General features: G+C 45.4%; 1 protein-coding gene across 1 annotated transcript in view; it reads right to left on the bottom strand.

Annotated features, from left to right (window-relative positions):
* Positions 1-16245, bottom strand: part of PKD1L3 (polycystin 1 like 3, transient receptor potential channel interacting) — an 82266-nt gene that overhangs the window by 19372 nt on the left and 46649 nt on the right. Inside the window, 1 exon segment of the mRNA XM_066244114.1 lies at positions 1323-1502. Within this exon segment, the coding sequence (XP_066100211.1) occupies positions 1323-1502 (180 nt within the window).

Below are 16245 nucleotides of genomic sequence, written 5' to 3'. Positions count from 1 at the left end.
TACCTGAACTAGAAAGAATCAGTCTACAATGACTAGGAGTTGCCATCTATAAAAACTCTCCTGGAGCCGGTGGCGCAGTGGATAGAGCCTCAGACTGGGATGCGGAGGACCCAGGTTCGAGACCCCAAGGTCGCCAGCTTGAGCGCAAGCTCATCTGGTTTGAGCAAAGCTCACCAGCTTGAAGCCCAAGGTCGTTGGCTTGAGCAAGGGGTCACTCGGTCTGCTGCAGCCCCCTGGTCAAGGCACATATAAGAAAGCAATCAATGAACAACTAAGGTGTCACAACAAAGAATTGATGTTTCTCATCTCTTTCCCTTCCTGTCTATCCCTCTCTTTGACTCTGTTTCTCCCACAAGAAAAAAACAAAAACATAAACAAAAACTCTCCTGGATGCACCTAGTAACACCTTTAAGGAAAGATTATAAATGTTTGCTGAGATTAGTATGTCTTTCAGATTATTATTATTATTAATTTTTTTTTGTATTTTTCTGAAGCTGAGATCGGGGAGAGACAGTCAGACAGACTCCTGCATGCGCCCCACCGGGATCCATCCAGCATGTCCACTAGGGGCGAAGCTCTGCCCACCAGGGGGCGATGCTCTGCCCATCCTGAGCATCGCTATGTTGTGACCAGAGCCACTCTAGCGCCTGAGGCAGAGGCCACAGAGCCATCCCCAGCGCCCGGGTCATCTTTGCTCCAATAGAGCCTTGGCTGCGGGAGGGGAAGAGAGAGACAGAGAGGAAGGAGAGGGGGAGGGGTGGAGAAGCAGATGGGCGCTTCTCCTGTGTGCCCTGGCCCGAATTGAACCCGGGACTTCTGCACGCCAGGCCGATGCTCTACCACTGAGCCAACTGGCCAGGGCCTCTTTCATATTATTTTAGGAACACAGGAGATGCTCCATATTCCAACAGGAAGCCACCAATTCTGAGATAAGCGCATGCAACAATTTCCAGGATACAGCTTACTGGACAAGATGGAACGTAATAATATGACAAAGTCTTGGTAACTGGTGAAAAATACGGAACAAGAAGCATTCCTTAAGAAAGAAAATTTTGGCCCTGGCCGGTTGGCCATTTTTCAAAGCATAGCCATTACTCCTCCACCCTGTGAAGTGTGAGGACCAAGTTTTGTTACTATTCTGTAGGTAGAGAAAGTGACTTATGCAAGCTCACAATTAGATCCCAAGGCTCTAGGAGTCTTTCCATTTACTATGCCACCTCGCTTACTGGAAAAATCCAGAATTTTTTTAGCTGAATGTCTTAAAATGTCTTTCCCCTTCCACGTTTTCCATCTGATCCCCGCTGCCCCATCTGGCTGGGCACCAGGCGGCAGTACCAGCACGCCACGTCTCCGCTCCATACCCACAACGTCGCCCGTCAGCCTGAAGAGTTTCTTCTTGTCCAAGGTTCTTTCCGGGCGCTCCATGGGACCGTTGATAGCTGGGGCTACGGAGATGGGGTTCCTCTTATCTCTTGAACCAGGTAGTGATGAAGAACATTTTGCTGTCAAAAATTGAAATATAGGCCAAAAAATCTTTTTTTTTTTTTTTTTTGGTATTTTTCTGAAGTTGGAAACAGGGAGACAGTCAGACAGACTCCCGCATGCGCCCGACCGAGATCTACCCGGCATGCCCACCAGGGGGCGATGCTCTGCCCACCTGGGGCGTCGCTCTGTTGCAACCAGAGCCACTCTAGCGCCTGAAGCAGAGGCCACAGAGCCATCCTCAGTGCCCCGGCCAACTTTGCTCCAATGGAGCCTTGGCTGCGGGAGGGGAAGAGAGAGACAGAGAGGAAGGAGAGGGGGATGGGTGGAGAAGCAGATGGGCGCTTCTCCTGTGTGCCCTGGCTGGGAATCGAATCCGGGATTCCTGTACGCCAGGCCGACGCTCTACCACTGAGCCAACCGGCCAGGGCCTAGGCCAAAAAATCTTATATTTCATTAAGCAGTTATTCATCACTTGTTGAACACTATGAGTACTTCCTGTTTGTTCCATGTTGAAGACACAAACCAGAGATCTCAAGTGAAAGACTTCTTTAAAAAAAAAAATCCAATCCATCAGGAACTGATACTTTTGTAAGGTACAATAAAAATTAGTAGAAAACTGAAACAGAACAAAGGCCTACAGAATGAGATGTAGGCCTAAAAGCAGTCTGCCCAACTGCTGTAGAAGTTTCTAAACGGCTTACTCTCCATGGGGGCGCACCTGCTGAGAGCACCTTCAGTCCTTCTCAATTCTGGACATGCACGGAAATCACCCGGCAGTTTTGTTTTTTGTTTTATTTTTTATTTTTTCATTTTTCTGAAGCTGGAAACAGGAAGAGACAGTCAGACAGACTCCCGCATGCGCCCGACCGGGATCCACCCAGCACGCCCACCAGGGGCGAAGCTCTGCCCACCAGGGGGCGATGCTCTGCCCATCCTGGGCGTCACCATGTTGCGACCAGAGCCACTCTAGCGCCTGAGGCAGAGGCCACAGAGCCATCCCCAGCGCCCGGGCCATCTTTGCTCCAATGGAGCCTTGGCTGCGGGAGGGGAAGAGAGAGACAGAGAGGAAAGTGTGGCGGAGGGGTGGAGAAGCAAATGGGCGCTTCTCCTGTGTGCCCTGGCCGGGAATCGAACCCGGGTCCTCCGCACGCTAGGGCGACGCTCTACTGCTGAGCCAACCGGCCAGGGCGACCCGGCAGTTTTGTTAGGTGCAGACTATGGGGTGAAGCCTAGATTCTGCACTTCGGACAATTCCAGGACAGGCCAGTGTTACTGACCACGACATTTACAACCACAGAACTAAGCCTATTTTATATTCTATTTGAAGCAACACCAGTGCCAACCCTAACTGTCATCACAGGCACAGGGCTTCAAACAGAATGACTAAAGGCAGGACTTCTTGTCTTACACACTAGTGGGATCACTTCCACGCCTCATCACACGAGTCTATATTCAAAACCTTATAGGCCTGACCGGTGGTGGCACAGTGGATAAAGCGTCGACCTGGAAATGCTGAGGTTGCCGGTTCGAAATCCTGGGCTTGCCTGGTCAAGGCACATATGGGAGTTGATGCTTCCTGCTCCTCCCCCCCTTCTCTCTCTCTGTCTCTCTCTCCTCTCCCTCTCTCTCTCCTTTCTAAAATGAATAAATAAAAAAAAATTAAAACAACAACAACAACAACAAAAAAACCTTATAGACTATATAGTTCCTACTAGCCCAATACTGAGTTCAACCTCTGCCTACTTTTTTCTGCCTACTTCTTGATCTAATATTTTTCTAGGACAAGCATGCATCATAACATTTATAGTGAAAATGCTTCTCTCTGACCTCCACTTATGACCACCAAAGGCACACAGAGAAGACCCCATTGTTGGCTTGACAGTTCTTGCAGCTGTATTACTTACACTAGGGGCTATGGCATGCTACGAGTCACATAATGCCAACCTGCCTAACAAACTTCATAGCATACTATTTCCTAATACTTTCTTAGGAGGCATAATTATAACTGTCTTCCTAAGCCAGTTCTATCTTCCTACACCAGATGGACTTACAATCACTCGGCACCTACTCCTCCATCAGCCACACAGCACTAGTGATTATATCCCTCCTTATTAAAACATCAAGAAGCTATACAGGAGCCACATGGCCTTACAGCCTCGCTATTATTCTCCTGGCAAACTCAAACTGCGAACAAATCCAGAGCCAACCTATAATTTTAGCTTGTGGCCTAAAAACAATTCTTCCACTGAGAGCAGAGCAGTGACTATGAGCAAGTCTTATTTTTAAAAATTTTTATTTATGGATTTTAGCTAGACAGAGAGAGAAAGAGAGAGAGAGACAGAGAGAGGAAGAGAGAGAGGGAGAGAGGAACATAGATCTGATCCACTGTGTGCCCTGACCAGGGATTGAACCAGCAACCACTGTGCTTCGGGACAATGCTCTAACCCTGGGGGTCGGGAACCTTTTTGGCTGAGAGAGCCATGAATGCCACATATTTTAAAATGTAATTCCGTGAGAGCCATACAAAGACTCGTGTACGTTACCCATTATCCAATAAAAATTTGGTGTTGTCCCAGAGGACAGCTGTGATTGGCTCCAGTCACCCGCAACCATGAACATGAGCAGTAGGAAATGAATGGATTGTAATACATGAGAATGTTTTATATTTTTAACGTTATTTTTTTTTATTAAAGATTTGTCTGTGAGCCAGATGTAGCCATCAAAAGAGCCACATCTGGCTCGCAAGCCATAGGTTCCCGACCCCTGCTCTAACCAAATGAGTTATCTGGTGAGGGCTAGTAAGTCTTACTAATCTAGCTTTACCCCCAACAATTATTATTATTTTTAAAGATGTTATTTATTGATTTTAAAGAAATGATAGAGGGCCTGACAAGGTGGTGGCGCAGTGGATAGAGCATCGGACTGGGATGTGGAGGACCCAGGTTCGAGACCCTGAGGTTGCCAGCTTGAATGTGAGCTCATCTGGTTTGAGCAAAGCTCACCAGCTTGAACCTAAGGTCGTTGACTCGAGCAAGGGGTTACTCGGTCTGCTGTAGCCCCACGGTCAAGGCACATATGAGAAAGCAATCAATGAACAACTAAGGCAGTGGTACTGGTCCCTACCGCCCACTAGTGGGCGTTCCAGTTTTCATGGTGGGCGGTAGCGGAGCAATCAAAGTATAAATAAAAAGATAGATTTAACTATAGTAAGTTGTTTTATAAAGATTTGTTCTGCCAAACTTAGCAAAAATACAACATAAAGTACTTGGTAAGTAATTATTATTATATGCTTTAACTTGCTGTAACTCTGCTTTATAAATTTTATAAAGTTACTTCCCTACTTTATAAATCACCATTACTGTGGAACCGGTGGGCGGTTAGAAAATTTTACTACTAACAGAGATATAAAAGTGGGCAGTAGGTATAAAAAGGTTAACTACCAGGCCCTGGCCGATTGGCTCAGTGGTAGAGTGTCGGCCTGGCATGTAGGAGTCCTGGGTTCGATTCCCGGCCAGGGCACACAGGAGAAGTGCCCATCTACTTCTCCACCCCTCCCCCTCTCCTTCCTCTCTGTCTCTCTCTTCCCCTCCTGCAGCCAAGGCTCCATTGGAGCAAAGATGGCCCGGGCGCTGGGGATGGCTCTGTGGCCTTTGCCTCAGGCACTAGAATGGCTCTGGTTGCAACAGAGCAATACCCCGGATGGGTGGAGCATCGCCCCCTGGTGGGCGAGCCGGGTGGATCCCATGAGGGAGTCTGTCTGACTGCCTCCCTGTTTCCAACTTCAGAAAAATACATAAAAAAAAAAAAATTTAACTACCCCTGAACTAAGGTGTCACGACGAAAAACTGATGATTGATGCTTCTCATCTCTCTCTGTTCCTGTCTGTCCCTATCTATCCCTCTCTCTGACTCTCTCTGTCTCTGTAAAAAAAAAAAAATCTTAAAGAGATGAGAGAGGGAGAGAGAAAGTGGGGGAGGAGCGGAAAGCATCAACTCATAGTATGAAAATCCCACCAATTAAAATTATCAACAACTCGTTCATTGACCAATGAACGATGAAACTTCAAAATCCTTCTAGGAATTGACTTGGCCCTGCAAATCCTGACCAAACTTTTCTTACTTCTCCACTACACACCAGACACTGTCACTGCTTTCTCTCTCATAACCCATGTCTGCTGGGGCACAGCAGAACACAACGTACACTATGACTGAGTTATCTGATATCTCCATGCCAACGGAACATCCATAACCTATCTGCCTATTTCTTTCTTTTTTAAATAATACATACATTTTTAATTTTTGGACTTTGATTTTTAGATTTTACTTATTCATTTTTCAAGAGAGAGAGAGAGAAGGGGGAGGAGCAGGTATATCAACTCCCATATGTGCCTTGACCAGGCAAGCCCAGGGCTTCAAACCGGTGACCTCAGCATTCTAGGCTGACACTTTATCTACTGCACCACCACAGGTCAGGCCCCTAAATTTTTTTTTTTTTTTTTTTTCATTTTTCTGAAGCTGGAAACAGGGAGAGACAGTCAGACAGACTCCCGCATGCGCCCAACCGGGATCCACCCGGCACGCCCACCAGGGGCGGTGCTCTGCCCCCCAGGGGGCGATGCTCTGCCCATCCTGGGCGTCGCCATATTGCGACCGGAGCCACTCTAGCGCCTGAGGCAGAGGCCACAGAGCCATGCCCAGCGCCCGGGCCATCTTTGCTCCAATGGAGCCTTGGCTGCGGGAGGGGAAGAGAGAGACAGAGAGGAAAGCGCGGCGGAGGGGTGGAGAAGCAAATGAGCGCTTCTCCTATGTGCCCTGGCCGGGAATCGAACCCGGGTCCTCCGCACGCTAGGCCAACGCTCTACCGCTGAGCCAACCGGCCAGGGCCTAAAATTGTTTTAATTGGAGAATTTTTCATAGTTATACCAACATTCTCTGGGTCCAATCTATCTATCACTCTTATAGGAGTTAACATTGCTATTACCACCCACTATTTCCTCTACTACTAATTATGACACAACAAGGAAAACACATCCGTCAACAACATTAACCGTCCTGCACTGAGAACACACCGTCATAACTGCACTTGCTGCCCCTCCTGCTTCTATGCACCAGCCCCGAAATCAGGAGCTTGGTACTGTAAACACAGCTGAATGAAGATATTAGATTTTAAATTTAACAACAGAAACAAAAAGTTCTTACTTACTGAAAAAGTATGCAAGAACTGCAAACTCATGCCTCCATATATATTAGTATAGCCTCTCCGAACTTTTAAAAGAATAGGAGTTATCCGTTGGTCTTGGGAACTAAAATATCAGTGCAACTCCAAATAAGAGTAATTATTTCTATTTCCTCCTCAACACTAATTTCTCTAATTGTATTAATTCTACTAGTCATAGCAACCATTTCTAATACCTACCAAAGCAAGACATATCCTCCTACGGAAAAACTACCGTGTTTTTGTTTTGTTTTGTTTTGTTTGGTGGCAGAGAGAGAGACAGAGGGACAGACAGGCAGGAAGAGAGAGAGGTGAGAAGCATAAATTCTTCATTGTGGCTCCTTAGTTGCTCATTGATTGCTTTCTCATATGTGCCTTGATGGCGGGGGGGGGGGAACTACAGCAGAGTGAGTGACCCCTTGCTCAAGCCAGAAACCTTGGGCTCAAGCCAGCGACCTTGGGCTCAAGCCAGCGACCATGGGGTCATGTCTGTGATCCCATGCTCAAGCTAGTGAGCCTGCGCTCAAGCTAGTAGATGAGCTCGTGCTCAAGCCGGCGACCTAGGGATTTCAAACCTGGGTCCTCTGCATCCCAGTGTGACACTCTTATCCATGGTTCTCGTTCCACTGCCTGGTCAGGCTAAAAACTGCAGTTTCATATGCCTTTATCACTAACCTAACCTTACAAAATCTATTCAATTGGGCCAAGAAATAATCATCTCAAATAGACACTGAATAACTATTCAACTCTAAAAATAACACTTATGCCAGCAGCACTATTCATCACATGATCAATCATAGAATTTGCAACATGATATATACATTCAGATCCTATTATCAGCCAAATTTTAATTTTAAATTATTTTTATTTATTTTTTTCAGTGATAATCAAATGTCTTTATTTTCTACATTTAATTTCTTACAATCATTTTTGGAAAATAGTTGTGTTACCAAATGCACTTTCACTGATGGAACCTCATATGACTGAAGCATTATTTAAAAGATTACAGAAAAAAAATAATCACTGAAAAACAAACGTTCCCTCGGTCTACATTCTACACACACTGAGGCTACAGGCAAGGTCTGACGTCAGAAGCAGAGGCCATTCTCCTTCCCAGAAACACTAGATTAGAAGAGAGCCTTTGGCAAGTAGAGATCCGAATTTGAGAGCTTTCTATCCCATTGAAAATAAAGAGAAAACACTCATGAACAGAGACAACAGTGTAGTGACTGCTGGTGGCGGAAGTCAGGTGGGGGCAGGTGGAGGAGGCTACCGGGGGACAAATGGTGATGGGAGGACACCTGACCTGGGGTGGTGAACGCACAAGACAGTGCCCAGATGCCGTGCCAAGGAACGGCACACCTGAGACCCTTGTAATTTCGAGAACAAGTGTCACTCCAACAAAACCAAAACAGGCAATAAATAAAAGTTGCCTTATAAATGAGGAAACATGTAACTATTTTTTTTGTGTGTGGCAGAGACAGAGAGAGGGACAGATAGGGACAGACAGACAGGAAGGGAGGAAGATGAGATACATCAATTCTTCGTTGCAGTTCCTTAGTTGTTCATTGATTGATCTCTCATATGTGCCTTGACTGAGGGGCTACAGCAGACCGAGTAACCCCTTGCTGGAGCCAGTGACCTTGGGTTCAAGCTGGTGAGCTTTTGCTCAAACCAGATGAGCCCGAGCTCAAGCCAGTGACCCCAGGGTCTAGAACCTGGGTCCTCGGCACTCGGCATCCCAGTCCGATGCTCTATCCACTGCGCCACCTCCTGGTCAGGCAAAACACGTAACATTTTTTAAAATCTTTTTTAAAGGATGGCTTTTTATCTTTGTTAGTATTCTCTTAGCATTCTTTTTTTTTTTTTAATTTAATTTTTTGACAGAGACAGAATCAGAGAGAGGGACAGATAGGGACAGACAGGAAGGGAGAGAGATGAGAAGCATCAATTCTTTGTTGTGGCACCTTAGTTGTCCATTGATTGCTTTCTCATATGTGCCTTGACCAGTGGGCTACAACAGAGTGAGGGACCCCTTGCTTGAGCCAGTGACCATGGGCTTCAAGCCAGTGACCTTTGGGCTCAAGCTAACAACCATGGGGTCATGTCTATGATCCCACGCTCAAGCCAGTGACCCAGCACCCAGGCTGGTGGGGTCATGTCTATGATCCCACACTCAAGTCAGCAACCTGGCGCTCAAGCTGGTGAGTCCGTGCTCAAACTGGATGAGCCTGTGCTCAGGCCAGTGACCTCGGGGTTTCGAACCTGGGTCCTCCGCATCCCAGTGCAACACTCTCTCTACTGCACTACCGCCTGGTAAGGCTCTCCTAGACATTCTGAGATTTATTTAGCACAGCATTCTATCTGCTTAACATTCCAATTTGGGCACATTGATTATCTGCTCTACTATCTGAGAAGTTAAGGAAGCTCTATAAATAAACACATCATTTTGCTCTATTATCACACTTCCAAAAAGCCTTATATAATTGGAATTAGCTTAATATATTTTTCTTTTATTTTTGTTGCTTTGTTTTTATTTTTAAATTTTTTTATTTATTCATTATAGAGAGGAGAGAGAGAGAGAGAGAGAGAGAGAGAGAAAAGGGGGGAGGAGCAGGAAGCATCAACTCCCATATGTGCCTTGACCAGGCAAGCCCAGGGTTTTGAACCGGCAACCTCAGCGTTTCCAGGTCGACGCTTTATCCACTGTGCCACCACAGGTCAGGGTGTTTTTATTTTTAATTGAATGTACTGGGGTGACACTAGTTAACAAAATTATACAGGTATCAGGTGCACAAAATTATACAGGTATCAGGTGCACAATTCCCCTGCTCACCATATTGTGTGCTCACCCCCAAGTCAAGTCTTCTTCCATCACTACCTATCCCCCCACACCCTCCTCCACCACCCCCACGCCATTAACCAATCTTTTTTTTTTTTTTTTGTATTTTCCTGAAGTTGGAAATGGGGAGGCAGTCAGACAGACTCCCTCCCGCATGTGCCAGACCGGGATCCACCTGGCACGCCCACCAGGGGGCGATGCTCTGCCCCTCCGGGGCGTTGCTCTGTTGCAATCAGAGCCATTCCAGCGCCTGAGGCAGAGGCCACAGAGCCATCCTCAGCGCCTGGGCAAATGCTGCTCCAATGGAGCCTTGGCTATGGGAGGAAGAGAGAGACAGAGAGGAAGGAGAGGGGGAGGGGTGGAGAAGTAGATGGGCACTTCTCCTGTGTGCCCTGGCTGGGAATCGAACCCGGGACTCCTGCACGCCAGGCCGACGCTCTACCACTGAGCCAACCAGCCAGGGCTAACCAATTTTTTTAATATCTCCTTTTAATTCTCATTATAATACTAATCTAGGTCAGCGCTAATAATCTTTTTCAACTAGTCACTGGATGAGAAGGAGCAGAAATTGTATCATTCCTACTAATCAGACGATGGCATGGTTGAACAGACACAAACACTGCAGCTCTCCCAAGAACTCATATATAACCACACTGCAGACATCAGATTCATTATGTCAACGGCATGATTCCTGTTTAATTTTGACTCATGAGAGAGATCTTCAACAGATCTTTTTACTCAACCTTAACAATACTAACTTTCCAGTAGCTGGGCCCCTTCTAGCTGCGGCCAGAAAATCCACCCAATTCAGACTTGACCCATGACTACCTCCCACTAACGAAGGCCCTACACTTGTCCTGTCTTAGCCTACTCCATCCACTCAAGTACAACAGTCATAGCAGGAATCTTCCTACTAATCTGACTTTACCTATTACTAGAAAACAAGTTTAACCAAACAACATTATGCCTAGAAGCCACTACCACATTATTCACAGCAATTTGCACTCATACTCAAAACAATACAAAAAAGACTGTCAGCCTGACCTGTGGTGGCGCAGTGGGTAAAGCACTGACTTGGAGCGCTAGGGTCATCAGTTGGAAACCCCAGGCTTGCCTGGTCAAGGCACATATGGGAAGCAAAATCTCTGAGTTGATGATTCGCACTCCTCCCTCCCCTTTTCTCTCTCTCTCTCTCCTCACCTCTCTCTGAAATCAATTAATACAATCTTTTAAAAATGTGTCACCTTTTGTACCTCAAGCCAATTGGGCCTAATAACAATGACCATTGGCATTAACCATATCTAGCACTTTACACATCGGCACATGTGCATTCTTCAAAGCCATAGCACTCTTATGTTCTGGGTCTATTATTCACAACCTAAACGACGAACAAAATATCCAGAATATAGGTGGCCTATTCAAAACATTGCCCTTCTCCGCGACTGCACTCATTACTGAAGTCTAGCACTAACAGGAATGCCTTTCCTCACAGGATTCTACTCCAGAGACCTAACCATCCAAATGCTAAGAGGGCCTACCACCAGGGGTCCTCAAACTATGGCCCGAGGCCACATGCGGCCCCCTGAGGCCATTTATCCAGCCCTCGCAGCACTTCCGGAAGGGGCACCTCTTTCATTGGTGGTCAGTGAGAGGAGCATAGTTCCCATTGAAATACTGGTCAGTTTGTTGATTTAAATTTACTTGTTCTTTATTTTATTTTATTTTTTATTATTTTTATTTTTTTATTCATTTTAGAGAGGAGAGGGAGAGACAGAGAGAGAGAGAGAGAGAGAGAGAGAGAGGAGAGACAGAGAGGGGGGGGGAGGAACTGGAAGCATCAACTCCCATATGTGCCTTGACCAGGCAAGCCCAGGGTTTCAAACCAGCAACCTCAGCATTTCCAGGTCGACGCTTTATCCACTGTGCCACCACAGGTCAGGCTACTTGTTCTTTATTTTAAATATTGTATTTGTTCTCGTTTGTTTTTTACTTTATTTATTTATTTTTTTACAGAGACAGAGAGTGAGTCAGAGAGAAGGATAGACAGGGACAGACAGACAGGAACGGAGAGAGATGAGAAGCATCAATCATTAGTTTTTCATTGCGCGTTGCAACACCTTAGTTGTTCATTGATTGCTTTCTCATATGTGCCTTGACCGCAGGTCTTCAGCAGACCGAGTAACCCCTTGCTGGAGCCAGTGACCTTGGGTTCAAGCTGGTGAGCTTTTGCTCAAACCAGATGAGCCTGCGCTCAAGCTGGTGACCTTGGGGTCTCGAACCTGAGTCCTCTCCATCCCAGTCCGACGCTCTATCCACTGCGACACCGCCTGGTCAGGCTTGTTTTTTACTTTAAAATAAGATATGTGCAGTGTGCATAGGGATTTGTTCATAGTTTTTTTTTATAGTCCGGCCCTCCAACGGTCTGAGGGACAGTGAACTGGCCCCCTGTGTAAAAAGTTTGGGGACCCCTGGCCTACACCAAGGCCTGAGCCCTGCTAAGTGCTCTCGTTGCCACTTCCCTACAACTATCTCCACTGCGTAGATCTGTGGTGGCGAACCTTTTTATAAAAGCCCACTTTTGCAGTGCTGGTTTTCCTGCCCACTAGTGGGCATTCCAGCTTTCATAGTGGGAGGTAGCAGAGCAACCAAACGGTGCCTCGATTGGCCCACCATGAAAGCTGGACTGCCCACTAGTGGGTGGGAGGAACCAGGTTGACCAGCACAGCAAAAGTGGGCGTTTTTTTTTAAAATTTAATTTATTTATTCATTTTAGAGAGGAGAGGTAGGGAGAGACAGAGAGAGAGAGAGAGAGAGAGAGAGAAAGAAGGGGGAAGGAGCTGGAAGCATCAACTCCCATATGTGCCTTGACCAGGCAAGCCCAGGGTTTCGAACCGGCGACCTCAGCATTTCCAGGTCGACGCTTTATCCACTGCGCCACCACAGGTCAGGCCCAAAAGTGGGTGGTTTTTATAAAAAGGTTCGCCATCACGGGCTTAGATCATCTTCTCTGTGCTCCTAGGGCAACTACGCTTCCTGACTCTGATCTTAATAAAGATAACCCTTCCTAACAAAGTCTATTAAATGTCTCTTAATTGAAGCATCTTTGCTGCTTTACTTCCAGTAGCACCACCGGACTACTCCCCGGATAATGTGCCCCACTATCTGGAGCTAACACCGGGCTGTAGCTGTGCTAGGTTTTGTTCTGGCACCTGAGCTCAGCCTTACAACACAGAATCTCAAATTTAGTTATCCCTCAAAACTATTCTTACTCTCTAACCTTCCTGGATAGTTTCCAGCTGTCGTACACTGCCTCCCCCCACAACAAGCTTGTCAGCAAGACAAAAATCAGCATCACTATTTCTTGGCCTTATTTGACTAGAAAATACTATATTTTACTAAAATTAATCTCCCAATTCCAAATAAAAGCTTCTACGTGTGCATTCAACCAAAAAGGCCTAGTCAAATTGTACCTTTCTTTTCTGACTACATTGACCCTAAGCCTAATTATACTTAGTTTCCATGAGTAATTTCTGTAATAACAATGACTCCAATAAGCAGAAATCAAACAGTAAACATAACCAATCTAGTAGCATAACTAGCCTGGCCAGGTGGTGGTGCAGTGGACAGTGCGCTGGACTGGGACGTGGAGGACCCAGGTTCGACACCCCAAGGTCGCTGGCTTGAGCAAGGGATCACTCGGTCTGCTGGAGCCCCCCTGGTCAAGGCACATATGAGAAAGCAATCAATGAACAACTAAGGTGCTGCAACGAAGTCGATGATCTCATCTCCCTTCCTGTCTGTCTGTCCCTATCTGTCCCTCTCTCTGTCACTTTATGTCTCTATCACACACACACACACACACACACACACACACACACACACACACACAGAAGTAGCATAACTATGTAAAGCAGCAATACCCACAGCTTCCCTACTGAGAAAGTTGGAACCCTGGTATCATAAATAGCCCAATCCCCTCACTCATTAAACTTACACAGGGCCCTGGCCAGGTAGGTCAGTGGTTAGAGGGTGATTAACTCTACAACCTTATCCTGTACAAACCTATCATGATCTTTATCTAAAAGGTTGTTTAAAAGAAAGAAAGAAAAAAAAACACCTCCTTTTCATCAGCATTTCAGCTATACAAACTAAACATCTCAGTGAGAGCATTAAAAACCATAAACCTCCAAGACACAGTGTCACTTTGCAAGAGGAATGTATCAGAATGGTATGTCATAACATAAAAAGTTATACTTCAAATACAGATACATTTCATTTTATACAGTAATCAAAACAAATAGAAAATAATTTAAACGCCAAACCATTAGAGCACAATTTGGGGCAAAAAGAACCTTATAAATAAATCTGTTTCAGAGTCCTAGTCAGGGCACAAATAACAGTCAACCAATGAATGCATAAATGAGTGGAACAACAAATTGATGTCTCTCTCTCTCCCCCCTTCCTCCCTCCTCTAAAACAAAATCAACAATGAACCTAAATACAACCTCTACCTCACTTTTTAGTATACATAAAATTAATTAAAAAAAATTAATATAACTTCTAACTTTTTTTCCCTTTAGACTTATTGATTTTAGAGAGAGGAGAGAAAGAGAAAGGCAGGGGTGAGGGAGGAGCAGGAAGCATCAACTCATAGCTGTTGCTTCTCGTATGAGCCTTCACAGGGTAAGCCTGGGGTTTAGAACTGGCGACCTCAGCGTTCCAGGTCAATACGTTATCACCTGCACCAGCACACGTCAGGTGTCTATCTGCCTATTTCTGTACATGGGGTGAGGTCCATGTTACAAATCTTACACATTCATAGACCTGAAACATCACAATCATTTTACTATTTACTGTAACAGTGACAGCATTTATAAATCATGTACTACCATGAGGTCAAATATCTTTTTTTTAAAATGATAATTATTTTACTTCATTAGATGCTACATTTAAGTATAAATTTTTAAAAAATTTTAAATATATATTCATTAGAGAGGGAGGGAGAGGGAGAGAGAACAGGAGAAAGAGAGGGAGAAAGAGTGGGAGAAGGAGGAGGGAGCAGGAAGCATCAACTCCCATATGTGCCTTGACCAGACAAGCCCAGGGTTTTGAACCGGCCACCTCAGGCCACTTTATCCACTGTGCCATCACAGGTCAGACCACAGGTCACGGAGCAACAGTTGTCACAAATCTTCCAGCAATCCCTTACATTCGAACCAGAGTCACTGCCGAGGGCGTCTGAAGAGGATTCTCAGCTGATAAAACCACCCTCACCTGATTCTTTGACTTCCTCTTTCCCTTTACTTTCTGAGCTCTAGTAATTGTACAGCTATTGCTTCATGAAATAGGATCCAATAACCCAACAGGAATCCCATCTGACACAGACAAATCCCATTTGACTGCACCCATTCTACACAGTCAAAGGTGTCCTAGGCCTTTCACTCCTAATTTAAAATTTTTTTAAAAAAAATTTATTCATTTTAGAGAGGAGAGGGAAAAAGAGAGAGAGAGATAGAGAGGAGAGACAGAGAGAGAGAAGGGGGGGAGGAGCTGGAAGCATCAACTCCCATATGTGCCTTGACCAGGCAAGCCCAGGGTTTCGAACCGGTGACCTCGGCATTTCCAGGTCAACGCTTTATCCACTGCACCACCACAGGTCAGGCTCACTCCTAATTTTAACACTACTGACATTAGTTCTCTTTCACCTGACCTCCTAGGAGACCCAGATAACTAGACCCTGGCTTACCCCTTAACCTTCCCCCCATACGTCAAGCCAGTATGGCATTTCCTATTTGCCTCTGCAATGCTGTGATCCATTCCAACAAACTAGGACATGTTCTGGCTCTCATCCTCTCAGTTTTAATCCTAGCTATTATCCCAACACTCCACACAGCAAAACAACCAAGCACAGCGTGCCTGCCCTCAGCCAATGCCCACTCTGACTATTGGCCGCAGGCTTGCTACAGTAACATAAACGGGGACAGCCAGTTGAACACCCACGCATCATCACTGCTCAACCAGTACCTGTTCTACACTTTGTCCTATTCTTGTATAATGCCCCTCTTAAAATAACCTCTTAAAATGAAGTCTTTGTAGTGTCTGTATGACCCTGGTTTCAGAGACCAGAGAAGAGGAGTAACAATTCGTCCAAAGACTCTAGGAAGACGCTCCAACTCCAGCGTCAGCACCCAAAGCTGAAATTCTGCTTAAACTACTTCCTGAACCACCCTATGTGAGTGAATGAAATTAACCTTATGTATAATGCCAACGTTGAAATATTGGACAAATTTACCCATCAGTATGTATTTCACACATTAAACTATATGCCACACATATAATACATAAATGATATATAATATCTAATATATATAATGTATAATTATACATTAATTTTTTACCCCATGTATATAAGCATGTACATTAATCTCTACATCTGCATAATACATAACTGATTCTTAGATATACATTTAACTTTATCACATAAATGTCCATATCACATAGCATGCTTGATATTACATAGTATCTATCATTATTGACCGTAAATACATTAAGTCAAATCATTTCCAGTCAATGAGTGTATCGCAACCTAGAACCAGTTCTTAACTACAAAGCCCGAGAAACCAGCAACCCTTCCCCAAGCCCACCCCTCTTCTCACCCCAGCTCATCAGTCAGGGGGTTTCTGCCTGAGTTGTAAATGGCATCT

This window comes from Saccopteryx bilineata, chromosome 9 (assembly GCF_036850765.1).
Source record: "Saccopteryx bilineata isolate mSacBil1 chromosome 9, mSacBil1_pri_phased_curated, whole genome shotgun sequence".
Classification (NCBI taxonomy): domain Eukaryota; kingdom Metazoa; phylum Chordata; class Mammalia; order Chiroptera; family Emballonuridae; genus Saccopteryx; species Saccopteryx bilineata.
This window is presented reverse-complemented; position numbering and strand designations above follow the sequence as displayed.